The sequence below is a fragment of the Apodemus sylvaticus genome, chromosome 8 (assembly GCF_947179515.1).
Source record: "Apodemus sylvaticus chromosome 8, mApoSyl1.1, whole genome shotgun sequence".
Classification (NCBI taxonomy): Eukaryota; Metazoa; Chordata; class Mammalia; order Rodentia; family Muridae; genus Apodemus; species Apodemus sylvaticus.
In genome coordinates, this window is record NC_067479.1 from 84,674,264 (window position 1) to 84,701,752 (window position 27,489).

The 27,489-nt window shown below is 46.0% G+C and overlaps 2 protein-coding genes across 2 annotated transcripts; both read left to right on the plus strand.

Moving 5' to 3' along the window:
* Positions 1-1,389: 1,389 nt before the first annotated feature.
* Positions 1,390-21,054, plus strand: Sec24c (SEC24 homolog C, COPII coat complex component). Its single transcript, XM_052189837.1, has 23 exons — positions 1,390-1,503; positions 3,088-3,287; positions 6,208-6,343; positions 9,252-9,424; positions 9,658-10,032; positions 10,507-10,643; positions 13,160-13,271; positions 13,511-13,638; positions 15,040-15,178; positions 15,382-15,497; positions 15,663-15,787; positions 15,935-16,126; positions 16,330-16,423; positions 16,600-16,716; positions 17,211-17,381; positions 17,774-17,870; positions 17,947-18,092; positions 18,207-18,345; positions 18,492-18,610; positions 18,709-18,888; positions 19,080-19,271; positions 19,508-19,597; positions 19,832-21,054. Exons 2-23 carry the CDS (start codon positions 3,116-3,118, stop codon positions 19,970-19,972), a joined length of 3,291 nt encoding a protein of 1,096 aa, XP_052045797.1. The 5' UTR covers positions 1,390-1,503; positions 3,088-3,115; the 3' UTR covers positions 19,973-21,054.
* Positions 21,055-21,107: 53 nt separating this feature from the next.
* Positions 21,108-27,225, plus strand: Fut11 (fucosyltransferase 11). The gene is made up of 3 exons (XM_052189839.1): positions 21,108-21,900; positions 21,985-22,610; positions 24,258-27,225. The coding sequence occupies exons 1-3, from the start codon at positions 21,205-21,207 to the stop codon at positions 24,403-24,405; spliced, it is 1,470 nt and encodes a 489-aa protein (XP_052045799.1). The 5' UTR covers positions 21,108-21,204; the 3' UTR covers positions 24,406-27,225.
* Positions 27,226-27,489: the final 264 nt, after the last annotated feature.

Sequence of the window (27,489 nt, forward strand, 5' to 3'; positions counted from 1 at the left end):
TAGTAACATACATGCAAAGTTAAATTCCTATTTTTCTCTAAGCATGCATTACTGTGTAACTACCATTACGCAGGAAAAAAAAACCCTACAAAATATTTTGCCTACTCTATTCATGAAACCTAGAACCTGAGTTGGCCCAAAGAAGTGCTTAAAGCCTAACAATTCAGAAAGGATTACAGTGCATGCAATGGAGAGGTAGAAACACAACAATTCTGAGTTCAAGGTGATCATGGATTATATATATCCAGTTTCAGGATAATCTGCCTATAAATTGAGATCCAGCCTCAAAAAACTGATTAGAGGAAAAAAGAGCAATAATTATTGATTAGTTAAAATTCTTTTCTTTCGGGGCTGGAGAGATGGCTTAGAGGCTAAGAGCACCGACTGCTCTTCCAGAGGTCATGAGTTCAAATCCCAGCACCCACATGGTGGCTCACAACCATCCGTAAAGAGATCTATGCCCTCTTCTGGTGTCTGAAGACAGCTACAGTGTACTTACATATAATAAATAAATAAATCTTTAAAAAAAATTCTTTTCTTTTTTTTCTTTTTTTCTTTCCGAGACAGGGTTTCTCTGTGTAGCCCTGGCTGTCCTGGAACTCACTCTGTAGACCAGGCTGGCCTTGAACTCAGAAATCCGCCTGCCTCTGCCTCCCAAGTGCTGGGATTACAGGCGTGCGCCACCACAGCCGGGCTTATTGATTAGTTAAAATTATTTTCTTAAAGAGTCTTACAGTTACTGATAGAATTGTAGCTCTTTTAACAGACAGCATGGAGATCTTTATATTCTGGTAGAGTTTTACTTATATAAAAAAGGGCAAGGCATAAAATGGTAACTAATCTTTATGGAATTAGCACTATACTAGACGATCTTAGGAAATGTCTCTAAATTCATCTCATTCACTCTTCCATGGGCATTCTTTTCATTAAAAAAATAAATCGGAGCAGAAGTTGTCCAAACATTGAACTAATCGGCCCAAACTCGAACTAATAAGCACACAATGTCAGAAAGGGTTAGTACCCACCCTACCACCACTACGTGTGGCTCAAAGGTCAGGGTGTGCGCTACCTGAGGGACGCAAATCAACGGGGTGAAAGGTTAACAGGAAGTGGATAGGAGACTAGCGATCCTTAATGTCACGACACGACGAAGGGAGCGTTACTAAAAATAATCTGACCTAGTTTTCTCAATGCCCTATCAGCTGGTAAAGCCATAAAGAAAATCTGGAAAATGTGGAAAGATCTGGAAAGAGAGAAAAAAAAAAAAGCACAGAACTCAGCAATACTTCCCAGACTGCGTCCATGATGAGCTAGAACACATACGCATGCGCAACATCCGGGTTCCCGGAAGCATGCCTAAGGCCGACGTGGCAGAAGGAGTGGCTTAGCCCTAGAGCATGGGGCGGAACTTCCGGGGACGACGCGCCAGCACTCCTCGGAACCGGAAGTTGAGCCTGGGAGCCTTGACGTTAGGAACGAAGTCGAACCTGGATCTGGAGCCGGGTGAGGAGTGGCATCGCGAGGTTGCGTGGTGGGGAGGAATGCTGAGGAGAGGCCAGGGTATTTTTGGCCAGATCGCTGTCCGGTTTTAGAGGAAAGGGAGGAGCCTGGAGGCGGGGCCTAGAAAGAGACCCTCACCTCCAGCATCTGTGACCGGCGATCGGTCTCTGGTCCCCAGACCCCTCCCTTCACCTCCTGGCCCAGGTTCCGGCTCCTGCTTCGCCCTCCCAGCATGGTGAAGGGCATTAGAGGATTGGTCTTTACTGCTTAGTGAACCGGCCCTCTTCGTGGCCCTAGAGGCTGTCTTGGCTTCCAGATCTCGATCTCTAGAGCTCTCAAGCCTCCGCATCTCGGGTACTTTCAGAGTTCTAGGAAGCTTGCCCCGCCCCTTTGGGTTGTCACCCTCGACTGTCTACCTAGAATGGAGTCAGGATTGGAGTTTGACTCCAAGCTTATTCCCCCTCTCTCCCTTCTTCAGGAACTTAAAGGGAGAGGGACGTTCACCAGGCTTGATGTTGGTGGCATGTGCAGCGTTTAGCGTTTGGAAGGACTGTTCCTAAAATGGCTTTGACTTTACAGAGTTTGCAGTCCGGCAGTGGTTCAGCTTTTGGGCTCTCTTAGCAAAGAGAGACCTATTGTTCTACTGCAGCACCTGAGAGGAGGTCTCACTCTTCCTGGGCCTCTTCTGCCTGTAGAATAATTAGAATGATGTTTAGATCTCCAGTTCCCTTCTTGGAATGACCCTTGAAAGGACCTCCAACTCATCATTCTGTTGCTGGGCAAGATTGTAATAGTTTGATAGCGACTTATCAAGCAAACATTAGAACAGAAACAGAATTACAGGTATGCTTTTGGATTTAGAATACCCATAGTCCTCTGCTTGAGGGATGAGATGAATGACCTTTGTCATGGAATATTGCTACATTTTTTTTTATCTTAATGTTTCATTTGTGAGGCCAATACATTGTTTTAATGGAAAGAATAATGCCAGAGTAACATTTGGATTATTGTAGGTCAGACAAAGAATACTGTTTCTCCCAAACAGCTACTTTACAGTTTTTCTTTGTGTGTGTGTGTGTGTGTGTGTGTGTGTGTGTTTGAACCAGTTTGCCTTAGTGGTTCAAAAACAAAAACCCAGTACAATTAAAGTTTGGGGGATGAATGGATGACTTGGTGGTAGATACAATGAATTGAAAGTGGAAACATTGTTTTATTTACCTGTAACATCATGGTGGTTATCAGGCAGAGTTATCAGGCAGCCACCCTGTGGCTGACTAGACCCTGAAAATCATACCACCGGAGAATGGTGGCTGCTGGTCTGTTCCATTGAGTCTGAAGTTGAAATTTATACCTTCCTGGCAGTGACACAACATGGGGTTTACAGTAACAAAATCCTTGCTCTGAGGAAAGTGACTAGGTACTGGCGGACAGGAAGTTTCTAAGATCCTGTGGTAGTGTGGGAACAGTTCAGCTGATCACTGCCTGATAGGTCAATCCCTTTTCATCTCTTACTTCCTTCCCTGAATAGTTGCTCTCTCCTTAGAAAGTTTGTTTTGACTGATTTCTTTCTTTTCCTTCATTTCTTAGGTGAGATCAAATCGGGGATGCTCTCATAATGAATGTCAACCAGTCAGCTCCACCTGTTCCACCATTTGGGCAGAACCAGCCCATCTACCCAGGGTATCATCAGTCTAGTTATGGTGGGCAACCAGGACCTGCAGCCCCTGCTACTCCCTATGGAGCCTACAATGGGCCAGTGCCAGGCTATCAGCAGGCGCCTCCTCAAGGTATGTTTCCAGGTTCCTTTTGAGCTAAGGAAGGGAATGAACAGTCTCCAGGTTAGATTGTATTGCTTTAGGAAGCTGCTTCAGTACTATGATTCTCTGAAAACGAAGGCCCTGGGAATAGTCTTGCCTTGCCTTGCCTTATTTTTACAGGTGACTGATTCTACCTAAGCCATCTAGTAAGTATGCATCTTCCAGATTCAAGAACAGCTCACTTTGCTGGGTGTCACCCCGGACGCCTCATTACTGTTACTGCATTACTAAGAGCTGGATGGAAGGGTTTTGCTTATAGCTCTTCTGTTGCCTGTTGACTTTGTCTCCCTGAAGTCACTTGTTCTTCATATGTGTTGAGAATGCCTCTTATTTGACTTATGGTTCTTAGTATAATACTACTCTGGGACATATTTGTGTGTAAATGAATCTGAGTGGAAAAGTGTACTTGTTTGTCTGACTTGTAGTACTCCCTGGATCTTTTACTGTCTTCATTTTCCTTTGCTTGGGTTTCCTCTTCTTGGATGTTCTGTAATATGAGTGAAATAAGAGAATTTGGTATTACATTAGATTCTCTGTGTCTCTTGGGGAGTTGAGTGTAGGCCCTGTGTTTACATGCTTTAGCACTGAGCTACACTGCTGCCAGCCTCAGTTTTGTTTTATATGACTTTTCCAAGAAGGGTAGGTGGCCCTCTGCATGTTAACGTGGCAGATTTTATAAAGTTATTAATAGTAAACTTTTGGTTATGCTGGCAAGAGGTAGAGTATTGTCAAACTCTATGAGTCTTTTTGTTGTTGTTTTCCAGACAGGGTTTCTCTGTGAAGCCCTGGCGGTCCTGAAACTCTCTCTGTAGACCATGATGGTCTGGAACTCAGAGATCAACCTGCCTCTGCCTCCCTACTGCTGGGATTAAAGGCATGCGCCACCACTGCCCAGCAACCAAACCCTATGTTGTTTAAGAGTAGATTCCACCAGGCCTACTGTCACAGGCCTGTAATTCCAGTTATAAAGGAGGGTGTAGTAGGAGGAATCCACCCTCAAGGTTTGCCTGGGCTGTAGAGTGAGTCCAAGTCTAACTTAGGTAACAGAATAAGAGTCTGTTTAAAAATAAAAGCGGAAAAAAGTTATAAATTATTAGCAAGGTGCCTGCCTAACAAGTGTGAGATCCTAGGCTCAATTCCCAGATCCATCAATGAATGAATGAAAGAATGAATGGGTGAATGAGTGAGGTGGTTTTAGAGGCTTGAGATAGTTCAGCAGGTAAAGTTGTTTACCAGTAAGCACAATGACTTAATTAAGTTCAATCACTAAGATACACACCGTGGAAGGAGAAAAGGAGTTGTCTTCTGATCTTCGCATGCAATAAAAACATAAATATAATTTTATGGGGGTTAGAGAGATGGCTTAGTGGTTAAGAGCACTTCTTATTCTTGAAGATGATCCAGGTTCAATTCCCAGGCCTCACATGGCAGCTCAAACCATGCATAGCTCCAGTTTCAAGGGATCCAGTTCCCCCCTTTGACCTCTGTAGGCACCAGTCATGCATGTAATGCACAAACATCCATGTGAGCAGAACACTCTTACACAGGAAATAAAATACATAAATCTAGTAAATAAATACATAGAGAAACTTTCAGAACATTAGTAAAGAGTGGAGATAGGGATCAGTCAGGCAGGGCATAGGTGGGTTTGAAAATGAATGAACTATTACCACTTCAATCACACTGTAGAAAATAACATTGTGAAGTAGTAATATTAGGTGTTAGTTCTTTTAGAAGTGCCCTATTCTGGAGTGGGACTTTGACTGGACAGAGTCCACTTTTGCTCTGTTTGACTTATCAGAATGGAGTTTGTCATTCTCTTTTGAAAGAGGTTTGTTATTGAAGGGAAATCTATCTGGTTTTGTTATGGTTAGTGAACAAGTTCAGCTTGGGAATCTGATTTCTCCTAAAGGTCAGGGACATTTCAAAAGTATGGCTAAGCTTAGTGGAAGTAGTTTTGAGGGGAGATCTGATCAGAGAACGAACAGAGACTAGCTATTGTTAGAATGTAGGTAACGGTGTTAGCAATGGGATAAGCCGTCTGTCATGACAGAACTCTTTGAGGAAAAAACAACTTGTGAGGAGAACTCTCCTGAACACGGAAGTAGGCAAGAAGAGTGTGAATAAGATACAGGAAGTGTACAAAGGAGGGATCTGAGCAGCCTGCCTGGTGGCTGGCATAGTCAGTGAAGGAACAATAGCCTAGCATGCATGAAACCCTGAACTCAGTTCCCAGCAAAACAAAACAAAACAAGCAAACATGCCCCACCTCCTCCCTCAGTTTTGTGAATTTCAGGTCCTCCTGTCTCCCAAATGCCAGGATTATAGGTGTGCAATACTACTTTTTGTTTGTTTGTTTGTTTTTCAAGACAGGGTTTCTCTGTGTAGCCCTGGATGTCCTGGAACTCACTCTGCAGACCAGACTGGAACTCAGAATTCCCCCCGCCTCTGCCTCCCAAATGCTGGGATTAAAGGCGTGCGCCCCCACTGCCCGGCGAGCCCTGCCTTCTTATAGAATAGTTCATTATATTCTTCCTCATCATCTTCTACATCATCCTCTACATATATCCAAGTCTCAAAGTTGTAGGGTAAGATGTTTTCCTGAAAAAGGTTGAAGGCTGTCATGGATTGAATGAGAAAGTGTGTGTTGGTCAGAGGAAGGTCCATTGTGTTGCTCTGGCTAGCTTCAGAGTCAGAACAAGCAGCCTGTTTGTTGGACATCCCCATGCCAAATACTGCTGTGGTGAGAGTGGCATGGTGTCCCTTTTGCTGTACAGCTGGAGGGTGAGGTCAATGAAGGTTTCTCTTACTGATTCTTGTTTTTCATTCCTGCCTCAAGATGGAGGAGAAAGTTATTTCCATCCATTTAGTTTCTGTTTTTTACCCTCAGGTGTGCCGAGAGCTCCACCTTCCTCAGGGGCACCTCCAGCCTCTGCAGCACAGGTCCCTTGTGGTCAGACTACATATGGCCAATTTGGCCAAGGTGATATACAGAATGGGCCAAGCTCCACAGCTCAGATGCAAAGGTATGTACTGGGTGATCCTAAAATCAATGTGATGAAAGTAGGTTAGGAATGTTATGAGTGTCTATTTTTTTTCCTTTTATCTATCCTATTTGTCTTCTTTTAATTATTTTTTATTACATTTATTTATTTTGTGTGTATGAATGATATATGTATGGGCATGTGTGGAGAGTCAGAGGACAACTTGTAGTAATCTTTCCTTCCAGTATGTGGGTTCTGGGAATCAAACTCAAAGCCTTTAGGCTTGACAGCAAGCATCTTTACCCACTGAACCATGTTGCCAGCCTTTCCAGGTTACAGGTATTACTAATGTCCAGCCTTATTATGCACCCATCTTAGTACCTGGGTTCTTTTCCATATTATCTTTTTGTGAACCTGGACTTTTCCCCACTTTTCCAGACATCTAGTCCCATAATGGTGCCAGTCTTCATGATTTATACTACGGTGGAAATGCGAAGGTGCTCAGGGCTGTCTGTATCTGTCTCCTTTTCACTAGGCCAGACACTTAGTAGAACTGACTTGGTTAAGTTTGTGCACAGCCAGTTCTGAAATAAACCGATTCGGAAGGAAAGCTGCATCACAGTCCATGAAAGGAGGAATGTCAAGTCTGTCAGGATGTTGTTTGGGCGCTGGTAACAGTTGAAAAATATAACCAGGTAGTGGATATGAAATGGAAAAATGATTCCTGACACTTACCAAGTGTCTTGTATTCATACATTAGCAGTGAGTGTAAGTCTTAGATAAGGCAAATGTAGGACACAGTTTATGGTAATGGACAGAAATAGAAGAGTCAAGAAGTTGGAGAAGCAGAAAGATTTTCAGTATAGTCTCACTGTGCAGCCTTGGTAGTCTTAGAACTCATTCAGTAGACCAGGTTAGACCTCAAACTCACAGAGAGATCTATCTACCTCCGTCTCCTGAATTCTTGGATTAAAGGTGTGTAATGCCACTACAATACACAGCAGATCAAAGTCTTTGGTGTGTCTAATGGAATAGCATTTGTTTGTTTGTTTGTTTGCTTGACTGATTGATTGAGACAGGGTTTCTCTGTGTAAAGTCCTTGCTATCCTGCAACTCAATCAAATCAGATTGGCCTTGAACTCACAGAGATCCACCTCTCTATCTCTCTAGCCCATGATTCTATTTTTAAAAGGATAAAAACTGACAAAACTGAACTCCAGTGTTTTAAAGACAAGGGGATGGTAATTGAGAATTAGGAGTAGTTACCCCTGGGAGAAAGGGGAGGAAATCATGAAGGAGACACTTCTAGAGCCTTTTGGATGTAGTAGTCTGTACTCTCTGATTGCTTTCTTATGCCATTGGCTGTATTAGGATCGTTCAAGTATACATAGCTATGTTACATCTTTTTTTTTTTTTTTTTTGGATTTTTTTTTTCGAGACAGGGTTTCTCTGTATAGCCCTGGCTGTCCTGGAACTCACTCTGTAGACCAGGCTGGCCTCAAACTCAGAAATCCGCCTGCCTCTGCCTCCCAGAGTGCTGGGATTACAGGCGTGTGCCACCACTGCCCGGCTCCTATGTTACATCTTAAAAGTAAGTTGGAAATCAATTTTAGACTTTGGTTCTAGCTCATTATGCTTTTAGTGTTTTAGTTTCCTATCTGCTCTGTCTCATTCTTTTGCTGTAGGTTTAGATTCAATAGAAAAACTATAGATGCTGTATATAGTTGTGGCAGAACATTTGACAGAATAACACTGGGCAGATGATAGCATTGATTCACAGTACTTGAGGAGTACCATGCAATATAATTAGTCTGACAAGATTTGTTGAGCATCTGCTGTGTGGCTGGCATGTTCAGTGTTGTGGACCATAAGACAGTGCAAAGCCCAACAAAGAGCTCGAGGGTCAGTAGCAGAAATACTAGTTGAAAACAAGTGATGGTACCTGGTAATGGGATAGTTCTCCATTAGAGTACTTGCTTGCCTAGCATGCAAGTGTCCGGGTTCAAGTCTCAGTTCAATACACATAAAAGAGGTGCCAGTTGAAGAAAAAGTGACTGGCTGTCTGGCTGGACGAATTAATAAATAGTTGAGTGTTAAACTAAAGAATAGATCGAACTGATCAAATATAAAGTACTAGTTACTTAGTAGAGTTAAAATAAGGTAGGGAGAGACTAGGGAGATGGCTCAATGGGTAAAATGCCTGATAACCTCAATTTAAGTACCACAACCAATTCCAGATGCATGGTGCGCATCTGTAATCCCAGTACTCTTGCAGTGAGAACACAGTGTAGCTTCCTGTTATGGTGTAGACAGGAGCATTGGGCAGAAACTTGCGGTCCAGCTATCCTGGAGTATGCTGTGCAGCAGAAACTAGAAAGACTGTTTCATCGTGGTGGAAATGGAGAACTGGTGTCTGAAGCTTGGCCTCTGACCACACATTCACTAACCTTGGCATTTACATGGGCGTGCATGCACACGCAGCACTCTGGAGGCAAAGGAAGGTGGATCTCTGAGTTCGAGGCCAGCCTGGTCTACAGAACAAGTTCCAGGGCAGCCAGGGTTACATAGAGAAAGTCTGTCTCAAAAACAAAAACAAAGAGAGTAGAAGAATCCCGCTGTATTTATTCAGTCTCACATTAGTGAACACTTGCTGTAAGTCTGCTTATGTGTGCCTTTCCTTTCAGCTTCCTCACAAAACTCATCTGGATTGAAGCTCAGGAGATGGTAACTTGTCTATCACAATAAATAGTATTTGACTTGAGAGTGTGTGGTACGTGAGCCTAGTGGAGAGTATACTTTGCCACAACTGTACATGTGTAAAACTAGGAAAGAGCTCCGGAGGAACATAAAATGCCAGAACACAGTGTAGCTTCCTGTTATGGTGTAGAACTCTGCCAGCTGTGACAGACATCCCACCTTCAAATCACCTCTGCTTTCACTCTCTTTACAGAATCCCTGGTTCTCAGCAGTTTGGACCTCTATTGGCCCCTGTGGTCAGCCAGCCAGCTGTGCTTCAGCCCTATGGCCCTCCTCCCACAAGTACACAGGTGACTGCACAGCTGGCCGGAATGCAGATCAGTGGTGCTGTGGCCCAAGCCCCTCCCCCTTCTGGGTTGGGCTATGGTAAGTAGTTGTGGTACTGGGACACTATCATCCACTTTTCAGAAATTTTGGTCCTAGAAAATTTTATTTCCTTCACCTTTGAGCCCCAGATACAGGGACAATCTTTTGAACTGTTTTTGTTTGTTTTTTGATTTGGTTTTGTTTGTTTGTGTGTTGTTGTTTTGTTGATGGGAGCAGTAATTACCTAATAGGGCAGAATGACTTGGCCTCCACCTCTACCTCTTCTCTCTCAGGTCCACCAACATCATTGGCCTCAGCCTCAGGAAATTTCCCTAATTCTGGACCATATGGCTCTTATCCTCAGAGCCAGGCTCCTCCCCTTAGCCAGGCTCAAGGTCATCCTGGAGCCCAGCCTCCTCTTCGATCTGCCCCACCACTGGCCTCCAGCTTCGCATCCCCAGCTTCAGGAGGTCCTCGGATGCCTTCCATGACTGGTCCACTCCCGCCTGGACAGGGGTATGGGAGTCTCCCAGTGAACCAGGCTAACCATGTGTCCTCGCCTCCTGCTCATGCTCTGTCCCCAGGCACCCAGATGGCTGGGCCCCCCGTACCACCACCACCACCTATGCACTCCCCTCAGCAGCCGGGTTATCAGCTGCAGCAAAATGGTGAGTTTTCCCATCATCTGGCTAGAAGTCAAAGGCTTCAGCTGTTGAGTCTTTGTTTGTTTTGGTACTGCTTGCTAAGTAAACCAGATGAGACAGCTCTTGCTAGGATATGAGATTTATAAGACATTTCTCATGCCTCTTAGCTCATTCAGATAGTGTGTCCTTTCTTTGAGTGGCTTCTTCAGGTACTACTAGACCTCATAATCTGTTTCAAAGGGCCCAATTATTTTCCTGAGGCTTTAAGAAGAGATAGGGAAGGGATTTTTTGTTTGTTTTTTTGTTTTGGTTTTTCGAGACAGGGTTTCTCTGTGTAGCCCTGGCTGTCCTGGAACTCACTCTGTAGACCAGGCTGGCCTCAAACTCAGAAATCCACCTGCCTCTGCCTCCCAAGTGCTGGGATTACAGGAGTGTGCCACCATGCCCAGCTTAGGGAAGGGATTTTGAGTTTGTCAACTTTGTGCCCTTGTCTCTCAGGTTCCTTTGGACCAGCCCGAGGCCCTCAACCTAATTATGAGAGCCCATACTCTGGAGCACCTGCCTTTGGCAGTCAGCCTGGGCCTCCTCAGCCATTGCCTCCTAAGCGCCTGGACCCTGATGCCATCCCTAGCCCTGTAAGTAGGGGCTCATGTGGTCTTGGGGAGCATATGTTGTAGACCAGAGGAGCAGACTGACCTAGATGAAACGCTTGGCATTTTTGACAACATTCCTTTTTCAACCATCTTCTTGAAGACTTAGAAAGCCTAAGTGTTTGAAATGGACTTGAAGTTCCCAAAATCTTTAAGGCAGTTTTACTCAACAGCTATATAGGGAAGAAGGGACCCAAGAGTGATCAGGATGATAATAGAGCTCTGGGTTGAGGGCATTGCTCTGTGGCTCTTGAACATCATCATAATACTAACAATAACAACATCATGGTCAACTTTGTCCTTCTGTGGAGTAGTGGCCATGTCCCACTCCCTTAGAACTAGTAGGACAACATTCTGTTGCTCATCAGAGCAGGTAGGAGCTCTCTGGTTAGTTAGGTGGTCAGAGTAGGAAAGTCTCACTGGTTTCTCTCTGATCCTATGTAGGCAGTGTTGTAGGATGATGCCTCCCCAGTACTATTGACTGGCAGGTTCCTACTGAGTAAATGTGGAGCAGTCACAGCATATAAAGGCAGGGTGTATATAAAGTCCATTGAGGAAGCTCCCCTAGAGCTGCTGGAATACTCACTCCTTCCTTAATCAGACACAGGTTAAGTAGTTCTTTCATATAGGGCCTGCTTTATATCCTGTCTGTAACACTGATGTCAGTTACCTCTTCATACTTAGTCATTGTCATATTCCATTTGTTCTCTTCCCTCTTCCTTTGGGGAACTGCCATGGTGAGGAAGCCTATTGTCTAAGGGAAACCTAGGAGGACCGACCTACTTGCCCTCCCCTGCCCTGCTTCTCTCCTCCATGGAGGGAAGGAGAGTCTAGCTGGATAGTTGCAGCATCTCCCAGGATGAAAGTTCTGAGGTTTGACCTTCTAGGGAACTTCCTGTTTCTCAAGTTTTTGTTTTTGTTTTTTCCTATTAGGGCCTCCTTAGAGAGTGCTGCTTGCCTCCTGCTTATTTTGCTCCATTGTAGTCTGAGTCACTGAAGCCTCCTTATGGGGCCTCTATTGGGCTAGAGAGACTTGGAATTCCAGATCCACTGGGTCCCTGACTTCTTCAGTCTGAGCTAGGCTCCAGATCTTCATGTCTGATTCACCAGGGTTAGAGAAGTAACATCTGCCTCTTGTTCTTTTGTCTCCCTCCTGTGTATCTCTGCTGCCTTTATTATTAAAACACTAAAAGCAACTTAATGAGCTGCCTCCTCAGCAGAAAACCAGGCACAGAATAGACCCTGATGCCATTCCTAGTCCAGTAAGTGCAGGGGTGGGAGTCCGTGCTTGTCATCCTGTGTTAGTGTCACTCATGCATGCCTGTGACTTCACCTCATCCACCATGTCCATCCCTTTCAATCTCCCCCTGAGCACTTCTAGATCCTTGCTTTTATAAGCCGAAGGATATGCATGCCCCAAGTCACAATGTACGGAAGAAATAGTGAACTGTTAGCAGTGCCTTGAGTATGGGATGGTGGATGGCCAGCCTCCAAGGGTGGGCCCTGTGGCATGTGAAGCTTTGGATTTAGTCCTGCTGGCTCCTCCAGGAGCTTGTGTGTGGCATGTGATGGAACCAGACAGAGCTGAGCAGCAGATCCTTCCAGTTTGGTATGAGGAGAAATGTTGCAATGGGTGGCTATGAACGTATAGGTTCATAGCATTTCTTACAGGGGAGGAGATTTCTTGCTTTGGGAGTGTGGGCTACCTTCTCATTTGAGGAGTTTTAGACTTTGGTGTATCTCTAAGCTTCAACTCTTTCTGCTGCGGGATATAGTCTTATTTTCCCTTTACTTTTTCTGGTTTTATCAAACTCATCTTGAAGTAAATGACCAAAGGTCACTGCCGGAACAAGGGTCTGATTGCCAGCTTTGCATATCCTTTTTGTGTTTGTTCTCCTTAATGTCTTGTCATAAGTAGAGGTTTGAGGACTGGGCCATAAGGATCGGGCACTCCTCCTCTCCTATATGGACCCATTGATGCTCACCCGAAAGGAAGGCGGCATTTGCTTCCTTACCTTACCTGATCATTTCTGCCTGTTTAATTCTCTCCTCCCTGTGTTCTTTGTTAATTTCATTGAGTTTAGAACCATTCCGGGTAAATTCATTTCTATATGGGTTTCTGTCCTCTCTTCTCCTTGCTCTGACGTAATGTATCTTACGGAGAGGAAGGCAGGGAAAGGTTTGACGGAGAATGGAATCCAGTTCTGTTGTATCATGATAAGCTTTCCTGGAGTGGAAGAAATAAAAGGGTACTCACTAATGATCGGAGGCCAGGGGGTGGTTTATCGGAAAGTCCATTCTCACCAAGGCCTGCCCAGCATCTGCTAGCTGCTCCAAGTGGAAGGTCAGTGTTGTGGCACTGGATAAGGTCTCCACAAGGAGAGCATGCCTGGTGCATGAAGTGGTTTTGGCAAGTTATCTGTTCTTGTGCTGCCAACTCTGGCCTGCTTTTTGTCCGGTACCTGTTTTATCATCCCACTCACTTAACTTCTTTCCTACAGATTCAGGTTATTGAAGATGATAGAAACAACCGGGGTTCTGAGCCATTTGTTACTGGTGTACGGGGACAGGTGCCACCTTTAGTCACCACCAGTTTCCTGGTAAAAGACCAAGGTGAGAGGAACTTTAATGTCGTTTTCCTTATGGCAGCTAATTCTCTAAGGCTATCAGATACGGATCATGCTTCTGTCTGTCTTTAACCAGAGACCAGTCCCTCCCACCCTACCTCAGTCCTTCAAGGTCTAAAAGCTACTGCCAACTCTTACAATTTGTGTAGCTGGAGTGACTCACCAATGAAGAGCTGGTATCCAGAAGGCTTCTGTGATGTGACTCAAATCTTGTACCTTTTTCAGGGAATGCAAGTCCCCGCTACATTCGATGCACATCCTATAATATCCCTTGTACATCTGACATGGCTAAACAGGCTCAGGTGCCTCTGGCAGCTGTCATTAAGCCACTGGCAAGGCTGCCCCCAGAGGAGGTAGGTCTGGGAAGGGGCTAGAATACAATGAGAGGGGGAATTCTGGAAGACATCTTGATTGGGCAGGAGGGGACAGACATTATCTTTGGTATCTTTCTTTCCCAGGGCCCAAACCTGGTAGCAGTGGTAAGGATGAAAGCAAAGGCAAGCAAACTACTTTGTGAGACCAGGGCTCATAGGAAGAACAAACGAAAAGAACCAGAGCCTGCCGTGTGTGGAGGTTCACACCTATAATTGTCACATTTAGGAAGCTGAAACAGGAGCCATAGAGTTCCAGCCCAGCCTAGCCACATAGTGAACTCCATCTCAAAGAGTTAGAACCCTGGTACTCATGAAGCAGAGGTAGGCAGATGTCTGTTATGAAGCCAGTCAGAGCTAGTTAAAACAAAACAGGCAGGGCCAACCTAATGTCTAGAGGCAAGACAGCCAGATGTAGGAACTTCTCATTGTGTGGTCACATCTCTGGATGGTGACAAGTCTGTTATTCTGCTGTGTATGTGTGGGTTTTTTTTTGTTGTTGTTGTTGTTTTTGTTTTTGTTTGTTTAAACTGGAGTTGTGTTGGCTTGGGTGTAGGCGAATAAATGAGAAGGTACTACTGTATCCACTATTCCATCCTCACCTGGCTTGGGCCCCTGTTTGTCAATCTAGTACCTAAAATTAGCATTTTTTGTTTTTGTTTTTTTCAAGACAGGGCTTCCTGTACACCTATTCCTGGGACTCACTCTGTAGAACAGGCTGGCCTGGAACTCAGAAATCTGCCTGCCTCCACTTTCCAAGAGCTGGGATTAAAGGCATGTGCCACTACTCCTGGCAAAAACATTTTTTAAAAATTAGGTAGTTGTTTATTTGGGTCTTGAGAAGACCTAATGTACTTAAAGAGTTCTCTCTAGAACTGGACAGTCAAGGCACAGTGTATGTTCTGCCTTCTTATTTCCTGTGTGGGTGCTGGTGAGGACCGTTGGATGTTGTTCTTGTATTTGTAAGATGGTATCTACAGGACAGTAGGTGTCACAGAATTCTCTTGTGAGTGATGGGGGAAAGTATAGGTATCTAGGGAAGGAACCAGAAGCTATCTGCAGGACAGGAGGAGCCATCCCGTAGGAGGAGCCATCCTGTAGACTCCTTTGGCTTTCTTTTCATACACTCGTGGCAGTCCCTGGCTTGCTATGGCTAGTTTCATAAGCCGTCCTTTTTTAAGAAGTGCATTTTGGGATAGAAAATGACGAGAGCAAGCTGGAGTTTTTTCCAGTTCTTACCATTGTTCTCATTCCACTGAATTCCTTCCCCAGGCAGAATACCTGAGCCATGCTGCCCCTCCCTCCAGTCTGTGTCATATGTTGCGCAGTGTCTGATCCCTCTGTAACCTCCCTCCTTCTGAGCCTCTTCTCTTTGTTCCTTAGGCTTCACCATATGTTGTGGACCATGGCGAATCTGGCCCCCTGCGCTGTAATCGCTGCAAAGCATACATGTGCCCTCTCATGACATTCATTGAGGGAGGGAGGCGCTTCCAGTGCTCCTTCTGCAGTTGTATCAATGATGGTATGTTGTGACAGCTGAGCTTTGGGACAAGGTTTGCATCACATCATTCTCTTTCACATTAGATGAGGGAGCATTTCTCAGGAGCTGGGGAAGTAGGCACAGGTGAGGATGGGTATTGGAAGACGTGAAGGAGCTTAGCTAGGAGTTGGCATACTTGGGTTGAGGATGAATATTTTGAGTAACATACTGCATCCTCCCCACAGTTCCCCCCCAGTATTTTCAACATCTGGATCACACCGGCAAACGTGTGGATGCTTATGACCGTCCTGAGCTGTCTCTGGGATCTTATGAATTCTTGGCTACTGTAGATTACTGTAAGGTAAAGGAAGGTGGTGGGAGAGGAACAGTGGGTAGAGCATTGTGAAAGCCCAAATCAGCTGTTAGCGTTTTCCTTATTCTGTCATGTCCCCTTTGATGCTCATTGCCCTCTCGTCTGCTGCCTGCTTACTGTTTCCTGTACCCTCAATGTTTCCTTCCTCTCCAGAACAATAAATTCCCTAGTCCTCCTGCCTTCATCTTTATGATCGACGTCTCCTACAACGCCATCAGAACTGGCCTGGTTCGGCTCCTCTGTGAGGAGCTCAAGTCACTCTTAGACTACCTGCCTAGGTGAGAGCTGAGGAAGTACTGCTTCCTTTTGGTGAATGGTGGGTGTTTGGGTTAACTGAGCAAGTGGAACATGATGTCATAAAATTGTGGGAGGTAAGAAGGTGGCCAGTCTGGGTACAGTCTGGGTAACAGTGTCACCTTCCACAGGGAGGGTGGAGCAGAAGAGTCAGCAATCCGAGTTGGCTTTGTCACCTATAATAAAGTGCTTCACTTCTACAATGTGAAAAGCTCCTTGGCTCAGCCACAGATGATGGTTGTGTCTGATGTGGCTGACATGTTTGTGCCACTGCTGGATGGCTTCCTAGTCAATGTCAGTGAGTCTCGGGCCGTTATCACCAGGTAAGAGCCAGATGGTGGAGACGAGAGAGTGGGAAAGTACAACTGCAGAAGCCGGGGAGTTGCAGAGCAGTTAGTAGATGGCTAGGGGTGTATTCCAGGAGTTTATTAGTCTGGGAGCCAGATAACTATTCAGGAAATTGAGAATGGAGGCAGCTAAAATCTGAATGGCAATTTTGGTTGTCTGCCATCATCTGTCTTTTCAGCTTATTGGATCAGATTCCAGAAATGTTTGCAGATACAAGAGAGACAGAGACAGTATTCGCTCCAGTTATCCAGGCCGGGATGGAAGCCCTGAAGGTAAGGCAGGAGTCCCCGGCAACCCCCTCTCACTTTCCTCTGACTGTGTTATCTGCCAGATTGATAATTGTCAGCCCGAATCACACAGTCAGTGCCTAATGAATAACAAAGAAAAAGATGAGTGAATAATGGCTGAGTAAAGGAGGAATAAACGAGTAGCTTGTCTTTGTCCTCAGGCTGCTGAGTGCGCAGGAAAGCTGTTTCTGTTCCACACGTCCTTGCCTATTGCAGAGGCTCCAGGGAAGCTGAAGAATAGAGATGACAGGAAGTTGATCAACACAGACAAGGAGAAGGTGTGTGACTGAGACTGGACCCCTCCATTGTAGAGGAAGATTTTCCCATGCCAACTCTCCAGTGCCACCCAGTGGACTGGGATTACATTCTGCTCATTTGAAACTGCCAACCCAATCACAAAATTTTTGGTTGACTTGACTAGAATCTTCCCTTTTTTCTCTTTGATTTTTTTGCTTGAGATAGGGGTCTAACTCTGTAGCCTAGGCTGGCCTGGAATTCACGAAGTAGTCCAGGCTGGCCTCATACTTGTGGTGATCTTGTCTGTTTTCTATGTGCTGGGATTATAGGTGTGCCCAATTACACCCTGCATCTTTTCTTTTTCTCTTTTTCCTTCCCTTCCCCTCTCTATTCTTCATTTTCTTTCCAATTTTCTCCTACTGTTGGAAATGCAAGGTAGTAGTAGGTTTGAAGTTTTGAAACTGAGTTTCTCATTTTACATATACAATTCTCAAGTTGGGCAAAGATTTTTGACATTTCTTTTCTTCCCTTTCAGAGTCTGTTTCAGCCTCAGACAGGTACCTATCAGACTCTGGCCAAAGAGTGTGTGGCCCAAGGCTGCTGTGTGGACCTCTTCCTCTTCCCTAACCAGTATGTCGATGTGGCCACCCTCTCTGTTGTTCCCCAGCTCACTGGAGGCTCTGTCTACAAATATGCCTGCTTCCAGGTATAGGATTCTGTGTGTGGAAAAACCTGCTTATATGTGGAGTGTCTCTTTAGTTACTAACTTATTAGTGGTGTGTGAAGTTGAGCCCCAGGTATAGTGATTAGGTGCATAGATTTTAAAGTCAGTCCTGGCTTGATAGTGAGGCCCTCATTTACTGGCCCAGAGTACTCAGTTACTCACCTTTTGTTCTTTCATCTGCAAAGTAGAGTTTACTAACTAGGATTTGTCTACAGAATGAAATAATTATATATAAAGCACTGTGTGCTACCTGCTGTCATAGTCATTCTTGTTTTGCTGTTACTCTGATTAAGTGGGCTTGTAGAGAGAAAGGAGGGGTGCATGGAGACTGACTGCATGGTGGTCAGTGATATGTCTTTGGGCATGGACTGCAGGTGGAAAATGACCAGGAACGGTTCTTGAGTGACCTGCGCCGGGATGTACAGAAGGTGGTTGGCTTTGATGCCGTTATGCGGGTTCGGACAAGTACTGGTGAGTTCTGGTTGAGGTTAAATCTGGTTGAGGCCTATGTCCTACAATTAGCCCTGACCTGTCCCCATGGCCTCAGGTATCCGTGCTGTAGATTTCTTTGGAGCTTTCTACATGAGCAATACAACAGATGTGGAGTTGGCTGGACTAGATGGAGACAAGACAGTGACTGTGGAGTTCAAGCATGATGACCGGCTCAATGAAGAGCAGGGAGCCCTACTGCAGGTGGCAGGCGGGAGACGGGCAGGGGCAGAAGTTGGGGTGCATTCAATGGGAAGATAAGGGGAGGGTAAAATTGTAAGGGAGGGGTGTGAGTTCCCCCTTTCTCCCTTCCCCTAGTGTGCCCTGCTTTATACCAGCTGTGCAGGGCAGCGTCGGCTCCGCATCCACAACCTGGCCCTAAACTGCTGCACCCAGCTGGCTGATCTGTATCGCAACTGTGAGACTGACACGCTCATCAACTACATGGCCAAGTTTGGTGAGAGTAGAAGCAGGGCAAGGTGGAAGTGGGGGTGAGAGAAGGTCCAGGATGGTGGAGAGTTCAGCACTCGTGGGTAGGTGTGGCGGTGGGAAGGTGCACGTGATAGGAAGCAGACCAGTGACTGCTGTCTCCTTCCCGTGTAGCATACCGGGCTGTTCTGAGTAGCCCTGTGAAGACTGTCCGTGACACTCTCATCACCCAGTGTGCCCAGATCCTGGCCTGTTATAGAAAGAACTGCGCCAGCCCTTCTTCTGCAGGACAGGTGGGGCAAGGATGTTAGTGGAGGGATTGGTTCGACAAAACTTTGCATTTTAGAGGGACTTCTCATGACCATTGACTTTATTTCCATAAATCCCTCAGTTGATTCTTCCTGAGTGCATGAAGCTACTCCCAGTTTACCTGAACTGTGTGTTGAAGAGTGATGTCCTGCAGCCCGGAGCTGAAGTCACTACTGATGATCGTGCCTATGTTCGGCAGCTGGTTTCTTCCATGGATGTGGCTGAGACCAATGTCTTCTTCTACCCTCGGCTCCTACCACTGGTGCGAATGAGGATTGGAGTATGAGACACTGTACTGAGCACAGGGCCTCTAAGAAGGAGGGGGTGGATTACTTTAAGAAATTTGTTTTTGTGTACATTTCATACTACTATCTAGAGACTTAGCTTTCTTAGTTTGTGTGTGTAAAGGAGTGTGTTGTAGTTCTTGGTTACGTCTTTTTCCTTTTTGTCTAGACAAAGTCTCCACTTGATAGTACCGCTGAACCACCAGCAGTTCGAGCCTCTGAAGAGCGCCTAAGCAGTGGCGATATATATTTGCTGGAAAATGGGCTCAACCTCTTTGTCTGGGTGGGAGCAAGCGTCCAACAAGGTGTTGTCCAGAGCCTTTTCAACGTCTCCTCCTTCAGTCAGATCACCAGTGGCTTGGTGAGAGCAGGGTGTGAGATGAGATGGGTATGGAGAAACACCTTGGTGATTTGACTGTGGGCCAGTGTCATGCTGGTCCCTTTATTATGTATCAGAGAACACTTGGAGTGAGGGAAGGAAAGGGCTATCATGGTTTTTCTGGGTTCCTCATTTCAGATGATACCTAAATCTGTGTTGTTCCCTCTTGATGGACTTAAAAGTTCTTTATCATAGTGATAAATGAATTTTTGTTCCAGAGTGTTCTGCCAGTTCTGGATAATCCACTGTCTAAGAAGGTTCGAGGCCTCATTGATAACTTACGGGCACAGAGAATGCGGTATATGAAGGTAACACAGACGTTCTGTGGTTTGCAGTGGTGGGCTGGATATTGAACCTAGGCGTTCTGTATCCAGGCAAGCACTCTTATCACTATCACTGAGCTACCTGCCCAACACAGTAACCTAGTTCTGAATCCTGGATTTTTTAATCTTGTCAAGTCAGCAGGAAGGAGCATGGGGAGGGAGTATATGCGTTCTTCATTACCATCTTGCCCTTCCTTACAATCTGCCTTCTGGCTGTAGCTTATCGTGGTCAAACAGGAAGACAAGCTGGAGATGCTGTTCAAGCACTTCCTGGTGGAAGACAAGAGCCTAAGTGGAGGTGCATCCTATGTGGACTTTCTCTGTCACATGCACAAGGAGATTCGGCAGCTACTGAGCTAAGGAAAGTGGGTAAATGGCATAGGGTCCCAGGCCAGCTTCCAGGAAGAACCCCAGGATGGCAGAGAAATTGCGACAGTTCCATATCTTATAAGTCATGTAAGCTGACCTCAGTTGACTTCTTTGGGGGGGAGGGCGAGATATAAGGAGACACCTTCTTTCTGGGCTCAAATACCCTACCACTCTGTCATGTCCTGCTGATCGAAGGTGCCCCAGGCCCCTTACTCTACCCTTTCTCCTGCTAATCCTGTTGTAATGAATGTAGTTTCTCAGTTCACTGTATATGATTCGGTGTTGGGGGTTTGGAGGCAACCGGGCCCTGGCAACAATGTGTCCCTTTGGACTAGCCTCCAAGAGGAAAGGAGCAGGCAGGAAGAAGTGGGAATCCCAGGGTTATTACACGAGGTGGCAAATTCAGCTCCGTGTCATCAACAACTTCCTATATTAGGGATAAAATCTACAGGTGCACAAGAGCTGGGGTACAGGCCGTAGGTGGCAGGGAGTAAAATAGTTGGTCCTTTGGGGCCTGATGGTCAGTAGCAAAGTCATAGTTCCTGAGGATGGATGACTAGTCTCTCTACTTCCACTGTGTGTGCTCTCTCTCCCCTGCAATGATTGGTGAGCACTTCATGGACAGAAGCACATAGCTAGAGATGAATGAGCCTGGGGTAAGAACTGCAAAGCATCTTACCACCTAGGGGAAGTAGCAGCCTCCTTTCCAGATGGAGAAGCCCCAATCCTGGATGGTTCTGTAGAGAGCCTGATGGTCAACTTGCAATACCTCACAGAGCCAGCCCACATCCCACTCAGCTTCCACCAGAAACGTTGTTGGGGAGAGGCAGAGATGGCAGGAGCCCTGTCTTCCGGTGCCAGGACGTTACTGGGCTTTGGTATTGACTGAGTGGCTGACAAGTTATCTTCCAACTCCAATTGGCTGGGCAGGACAAGGGCTAGGAATGACGGTGGTCAGGCTTGCCTGCTCCCAGCCCAGAATGCCCCTGCTATGGACCTTTCATTTCTTTTCATTGGTTTATTTTTCAATGCATCTTTAATTTGTAAAGAAATAAAATAAGATATAACCAGTATCCCTTTCATTTCTCGCGACTTCTCCCCACTCTGCCTGCCGCTGAGAGGAGTTACGCATGCGCCGCTTGCCCCTATGGCGTAGGACCTAGTCCACTCCCCACTCGCCGCAGGGCGGGGTTTCGTGCTGTCCGAGAGGGTCCGGAGTGGACATGGCTGCTCGCTGCACCGAGGCGGTGCTGGCCGCCCTGGGGGTGCTCAGTGTATGTTTGGCCAGCAGCTCCGGGGCCGAGGCTTCTGGGGAGGCAGAGATGGAGGAGCCGTGGGATGGTGCGGTTTTCCGGCCGCCGGCTGCCCTAGGCGCCGTGGGGATAGCGCGTGGGCCGGACTCCCCGCCACTGGGGAACACGGAGACCGTGGACCTACCAGTGTTGCTGTGGTGGAGCCCAGGTCTGTTTCCGCACTTCCCAGGTGACTCGGAGCGGATAGAGTGTGCGCACGGCGCGTGCGTGGCGTCCCGGGATCGACGGGCGCGCGCCGACCCGCGGACGCGCGCATTGCTCTTTTACGGCACGGACTTCCGCGCGGCTGACGCGCCCCTGCCGCGCCTGGCGCACCAGAGCTGGGCGCTCCTGCACGAGGAGTCGCCGCTTAACAACTTCCTACTGAGCCACGGCCCGGGCATCCGCCTCTTTAACCTCACAGCCACTTTCAGCCGCCACTCGGACTATCCGCTGCCGCTGCAATGGCTGCCCGGGGCCGCCTATTTGCGCCGGCCTGCACCTCCGCTCCGGGAACGCGCCGAGTGGCGTCGCCGCGGGTACGCGCCGTTGCTCTATTTGCAGTCCCACTGCGACGTGCCTTCCGACCGGGACCGCTACGTACGCGAGCTCATGCGCTATATCCCGGTGGGTGAGAGACCCGCGGGGAGGGGCGGGGGTGGGCCGGGCGAACGCCACACCCTGCTGACCGCCGTGCTCTGACTCGCTTAGGTGGATTCCTATGGCAAGTGCCTACAGAACCGTGAGCCGCCCACCGTGCGGTTACAGGACACAGCCACGGCCACCACCGAGGATCCAGAACTCATGGCCTTTTTGTCCCGGTATAAGTTCCACTTGGCCCTGGAAAATGCCATCTGCAATGATTACATGACAGAAAAACTGTGGCGCCCCATGCACTTGGGTGCTGTACCTGTGTATCGTGGATCACCCTCTGTGAGGGACTGGATGCCCAATAATCATTCCGTTATCCTAATTGATGACTTTGAGTCCCCTCAAAAGTTGGCAGAGTTTATTGACTTTCTGGATAAAAATGATGAAGAGTATATGAAATACCTGGCATACAAGCAGCCTGGAGGCATCACCAACCAGTTTCTTCTGGATAACCTGGAGCACAGGGAGTGGGGAGTGAATGATCCTATGTTGCCTAACTACCTCAATGGCTTTGAGTGTTTCGTCTGTGACCATGAACTGGCTCGGCTAGATGCCGAGAATGCACATGCATCCTCTAATGGGGACATTCCTGTCCCCAAGCCTCACATTGCCCAGTCGTCGCACATGAACTGTCCAGTGCCTACTCCTGGCTTTGGGAAAGTCGAAGAGATTCCTGAGAATGACAGGTAAAGGGGTTGCTGGGATGCCCTGCAGCTGCCAAATCAAACTAGTTGCTTGCTTAGCATGTTGGGGAATGTGAAAAAGATAACATAGGCTCCCTTTGCTTTAGGGTGTCAGTAGTAGTTGGGGGGCTGGGTGTGGTGGATACACCTGTTACCCCCAGCCGATTGGGTAAGTTGAGAAAACTTGAGCACATAAGGTGGGGCCAGGCTGTAAGTAGCCTGAAGCCAAGCTGAGGTTCTGCACCTGAGCTGAGTGCCTTTGATGGGAGGTAGGCAACAGAAGGATGAGTTTTGGCAGTGCTGAGATGAAGCCCAGGGCCGGTTGCATGCCAGGAGAATACTTTCCCACCTAGTCACACACTCCGCCCAATAAGAGCATTTTGAAAGGATTTTCCTCGTCTGCAGTAACCAACTAATCAGATAAACTAAAGTCTCACTCTGTAGCTTAGGCTGACCTCAAACTGGCGGTGATCCTCTTGACTCACCCTCCCAAGTGCTGAGATTACAAGTGCAAGCCACCATACCCATGAAAAGCACTTCTGTCTTGTTTTGTGTGTAGTGAGGTCAGAGCTTTGAGTATGCTACGCAAGCCCTCTACCAGTGAGCTATACTCCCAGCCCTCCTTTTACTTTTATATGTCCTGATTTATTCACTCTAAATAGAATTGAAGGAGGGCTTTTAATAGGTGTATAATCAATACTCGGGGTCAGTGTAGGTAAAGGGGAGTAAGTCGAAAGCAGGATATGCCTACATTGGGAACAGCGTGCGTGCTTGGAGGTAGAATGGGAAATGTCGAAATCACCCACAGCAAGCCACCACAATTAATTTGGAGAGGGATTACTAGAATAATAGCTCACAGAAAGTGACTTCAACAGTGGGTGGCAGCAGAGGCCTGCTTACATATGCTGCTGGCAAAATAGGGTCTTGATGGTGGAGTCTTTAAGAATCTGTTAGTTTATGCTGAATATGATTTACTAAAAGGAAAATCAAAACATTAGGGAAATAGCCAGGTAGTGTAGTGCATACCTGTAATTCTAGTGCTAAAAAGACTGAGGCAGGAGTATCAGGAATTCAAGGTCATAATTTGCCACGTACAGTGAGTTTGAGGCCAGCCTGGGCTATTAGAGACCCTGTATCACTAACAAAAGAAAATTCAGATTATGTCTTTTCTGCACAGTAGATGTCACTGCACCTTCATTTAGATTTTCAAGTAACTGAAGGTTAAAACCATCTGAAGGCTCCCTTGCTTCTTCATGTCCATCCTGGACCCTTTGCATTCCACCCATGAGCGCTGGAGGCTGGTCTGCATTGGGAGGACTATGATGTCATCATGATTATGACCTACTTCCTTCTCGTGGACTGGAATTAGTTTTACTCCATATCTTCTTTCCTTCACAACAGACAGAGCCTTGTCCTATCCAGAGGCCCAGTATCTGCTTAATTTTTGGTTTTTTAAGACAGGGTTTTTCTGTGAAGGCTTGGCTGTCCTGGAACTCCGATCCCCCTGCCTCTGCCTTCTGGGTGCTGAGATGAAAAGTGTGTGCCACCACCATGGCCCTGCTTATGATTTCTTTGGGACCACTCAAAGAAGGGCAGAGCCTATTACTGCTGGGGCTCCAGCTCACCTCCCGCTCCTGTTTTGTCTTTCAGCTGGAAGGAAATGTGGTTACAAGATTACTGGCAAGGTCTCTATCAGGGGGAAGCTCTTACTGCCATGATCCACAACAATGAGACACAGCAGAGGAAATTTTGGGATTATGTACATGAGATGTTCGTGAAAAGAAATAAAAATCTCTAACTGCCTTCACTGCAAGAGCTGTTAGCTTGGAAGCTTAAGGAGACTGCTTTACCGTGGCACCTAAGGCACATCGACCTTTAGTGAATACTGTCTGCTATGAATTGATGTTTTCACTGAGTCTCCTGCCCTGTGCTGGGGATTAGAACCCTGGGTTTTGAGAATACTAGGCAAGTGCCCCTCCCATCTCCGCCTGAATGGTATGGAGGCAGTATCTCAACGTGGTAAGAGAGCTTCTCCTTAAAGATAAGCAGAAGCCAGAAGCACCCATTTGATGACTCAAGTACACTTCTCATGCCTGTAGCAATTTCTTAATTTTAAATATGGGCAGGATGGTTCAGGCTATGATCTATAAAACTTCTGCTATTTAGTACCTTTAAATAGTGTCCATTTCTCATCTTAATCGGCTACCACACTGGTGGGGAGGCAGAGCCTTATGTGTGGGTGTATTCTGTTTTTCTGTTTTTTTCTCCCTTTTGAGATAGGTCTCACTACATGGCTCAAGCCAGCATCCAGCTCCTAGGCCTAATTGACAATTCCTGCCTCAGCCCCTAAGTAGCTGGGCTACAGGTATGCAACACTATTCTCATTCTTCAAGTTACTTAAAAAATACTTGCACTGTCTTTAATATCAAATGTCTTTTAAGTAGCTTGCTTTTTCTGGTTTTAGGCGATTTCCCACAAACTGGAAAGACTGACAAACATTTCCATCTTTCTTACAGCTTGGTTTTCTTGTTTAGGGTATATTTGGAATTCTTTGTCTCACGAACAGATTAAGTAGCTAATGTTGACGCTGAAGTCAGTTCAGGGTACTGCCTTGTTCTATTGCTGGAAAGCTCCACTCAATCCATTACTCATTCTTCCAGATAACCTTTCTGGTGCTGAGTCGCTCTTTTTGTTTGTTTGTTTGTTGTTGTTTTTGTTTTGTGGATCTGGGAAAGCAAGCATTCTATAAATTGAGTTATAGCTATGACCCTAATACTGAAGTTTTTTTTTTCTGTGTATGTATGTGGTTTGTTTGTTTTTTAATAAAGCCAGCCCAAGGCCCCCAGTTCAAACAGACTGGAGAAAGCAAGGGATTTAAGTCACCTTTAAATGGCTAGCTAAATAAAAACTTTAGATTTGGTGTGGAGAGATGGCTCCACTGTCACGAGCACTGGCTACTCTTCTAGACGGCCCAAGTTTGATTCCCAGCACCCACATAACAGCTGACAACTGTCTGTAACTTCAGATCCAGGGGTATTAGATACCTCATCTTGCCGCTGTGGATACCGGGCACAAATGTGCAGCACAAACATATATATATATTAATTAGGCAGAACTCCCATATATCCACAACAACCACAACTGTAGATTTGAAGATACAGATGAACTGCCCACTGCTGTAGGATACCAGAAGCTTTTTCTGGGGCAATTAGAATGCCTTGGATCTTAGAGCTACACTTACTGTATTGATGAATTATCACTTGGGAAGTCTCTTGGCTTATCAGTATATCTGATTGTAAACTGCAGATATCTGTGAATCCATGTCAATACAGATAGATACAAATATGCTTTAAGCAACCAGGCTTCGTGGTTAATATTGTGATATTTAAGGATATGACTAAGAAAAGCTTTAACATAGGTTGGAATTACATTGCTAAAGTTCTTGTTTTTATTGTGTGTGTTGTTGGAGATGGATCCTAAGGCTCTGTGCATGCTAAGCATGTGCTCTGGCTCTGCCTCTGAGTTATGTCCCCAGACCTTTAGTTTGTTCTTTAGTAAAAAATGACTTCAGCAGTAGCATGGAAATTGTTTAACCTATTTTATTCTTTTGGTTTTTTGTTTTTGCAGAGAACAAGATGTTTTTTTTTGTTTTTTTGTTTTTTTTGTTTTTTTTTTAAAAAAAGGAGTGGGTCCTCGAGTACTAGGCCAACTTGGGTTACAACAGCAAGACTGTCTTAAAAAAAATTAAAATGTTATAGCATAGATGGGCATGGTTGTACATGCTTTTAGTCTCAGCATTCCAGCACTTTAGGATGCAGAGGCAAGTGAATCAAGTGTTCCAGCTTAGCCAGAACTCTATGTTGAGACCCCACCCCAAAAAGTAAACAAACAAACAAACAAACAAATAAATAAATATCATAGTATAAAACAAGTCAGAGGATTCTGATTCCCAGTCAAGTTATCAATTTCAGTGCAGGTGCTGATTCCTACAGCAAAGTATTATACAAGTACAAGCCTAAATCAGAACTCACATGTGACGAGCAACAGGAAGGGTAAGTGAGGGTTATGCAGGTGTAGGGTTCAGCCCATTCCACCAGCTCACAACAACTCACTTCTCTAGGGCTCTTAATGCAAAGTGAGCCAGCTGTTCATGAATGGTTGTTGCAGGATGTGGGAGAATCAAGCCAGATTTTTCCTCAGTGCTTCCCAGACTCCTTTATCCCTATCATTATGTAAATAATCATAAAAGACCAGGGCAAATCAGGTGCTACATTTCCACAAGGGAAAGGACTGTGGATAACCACATAGTACTCTACCAATGAAAAAGCTTTACTTTCCATCTGAAAACAGCAACAAGATCGCCCCCCCCCCAATTGAGGCTTAGCTACAATGTATACAGCACCATTACTTGCTGCAGGTTATGGGTACTACTAGTCGTAGTTGCTTTTTTTTTTTTATTTTTTGGTATTTTCCCTGAGACAGAGTTTCTCTGTATCTAATAGGAGTCTTTTATTTACTACCAGACTATGGGATAGACCACAAGGCTGATGGCAAGTGTTACTTTTTTTTTTTTTATCTCAGGTTTCATTTTATATAATAAACTGCCTTTTACAGTGTTTTCTACCTGGTTACTTTATTATACTTGTTTATTATGTGTATGTGTGTGGTAGCTTGTACTATACATGTATGTCAGAAGAGTCGATTTTCTTTCTACCGATGGACCCCAGTGTGGGGAGAACCCCACTCAAGTCTCAGAGAACGGCGATTGTTCCACAGACCACAGAAGTCGGCACTTGATGCAACACAGCAAGAGGCTTTATTCAGGATCCAGCTAGCTGGGGCTGGGCTCACACCTCACGCAGGAGGGAGGGAGAAGAGCCCC

Coding starts and splice junctions, on each gene's coding strand:
- Sec24c (XM_052189837.1), top strand. CDS start 3,116: ATGAATGTCAACCAGTCAGCTCCACCTGTTCCACCATTTGGGCAGAAC. Junction 16,424..16,599: donor CCGGGATGGAAGCCCTGAAG/GTAAGGCAGGAG, acceptor CTTTGTCCTCAG/GCTGCTGAGTGCGCAGGAAA. Junction 19,598..19,831: donor AGAGAATGCGGTATATGAAG/GTAACACAGACG, acceptor TTCTGGCTGTAG/CTTATCGTGGTCAAACAGGA.
- Fut11 (XM_052189839.1), top strand. CDS start 21,205: ATGGCTGCTCGCTGCACCGAGGCGGTGCTGGCCGCCCTGGGGGTGCTC. Junction 21,901..21,984: donor AGCTCATGCGCTATATCCCG/GTGGGTGAGAGA, acceptor TGACTCGCTTAG/GTGGATTCCTATGGCAAGTG. Junction 22,611..24,257: donor GAGATTCCTGAGAATGACAG/GTAAAGGGGTTG, acceptor TTTGTCTTTCAG/CTGGAAGGAAATGTGGTTAC.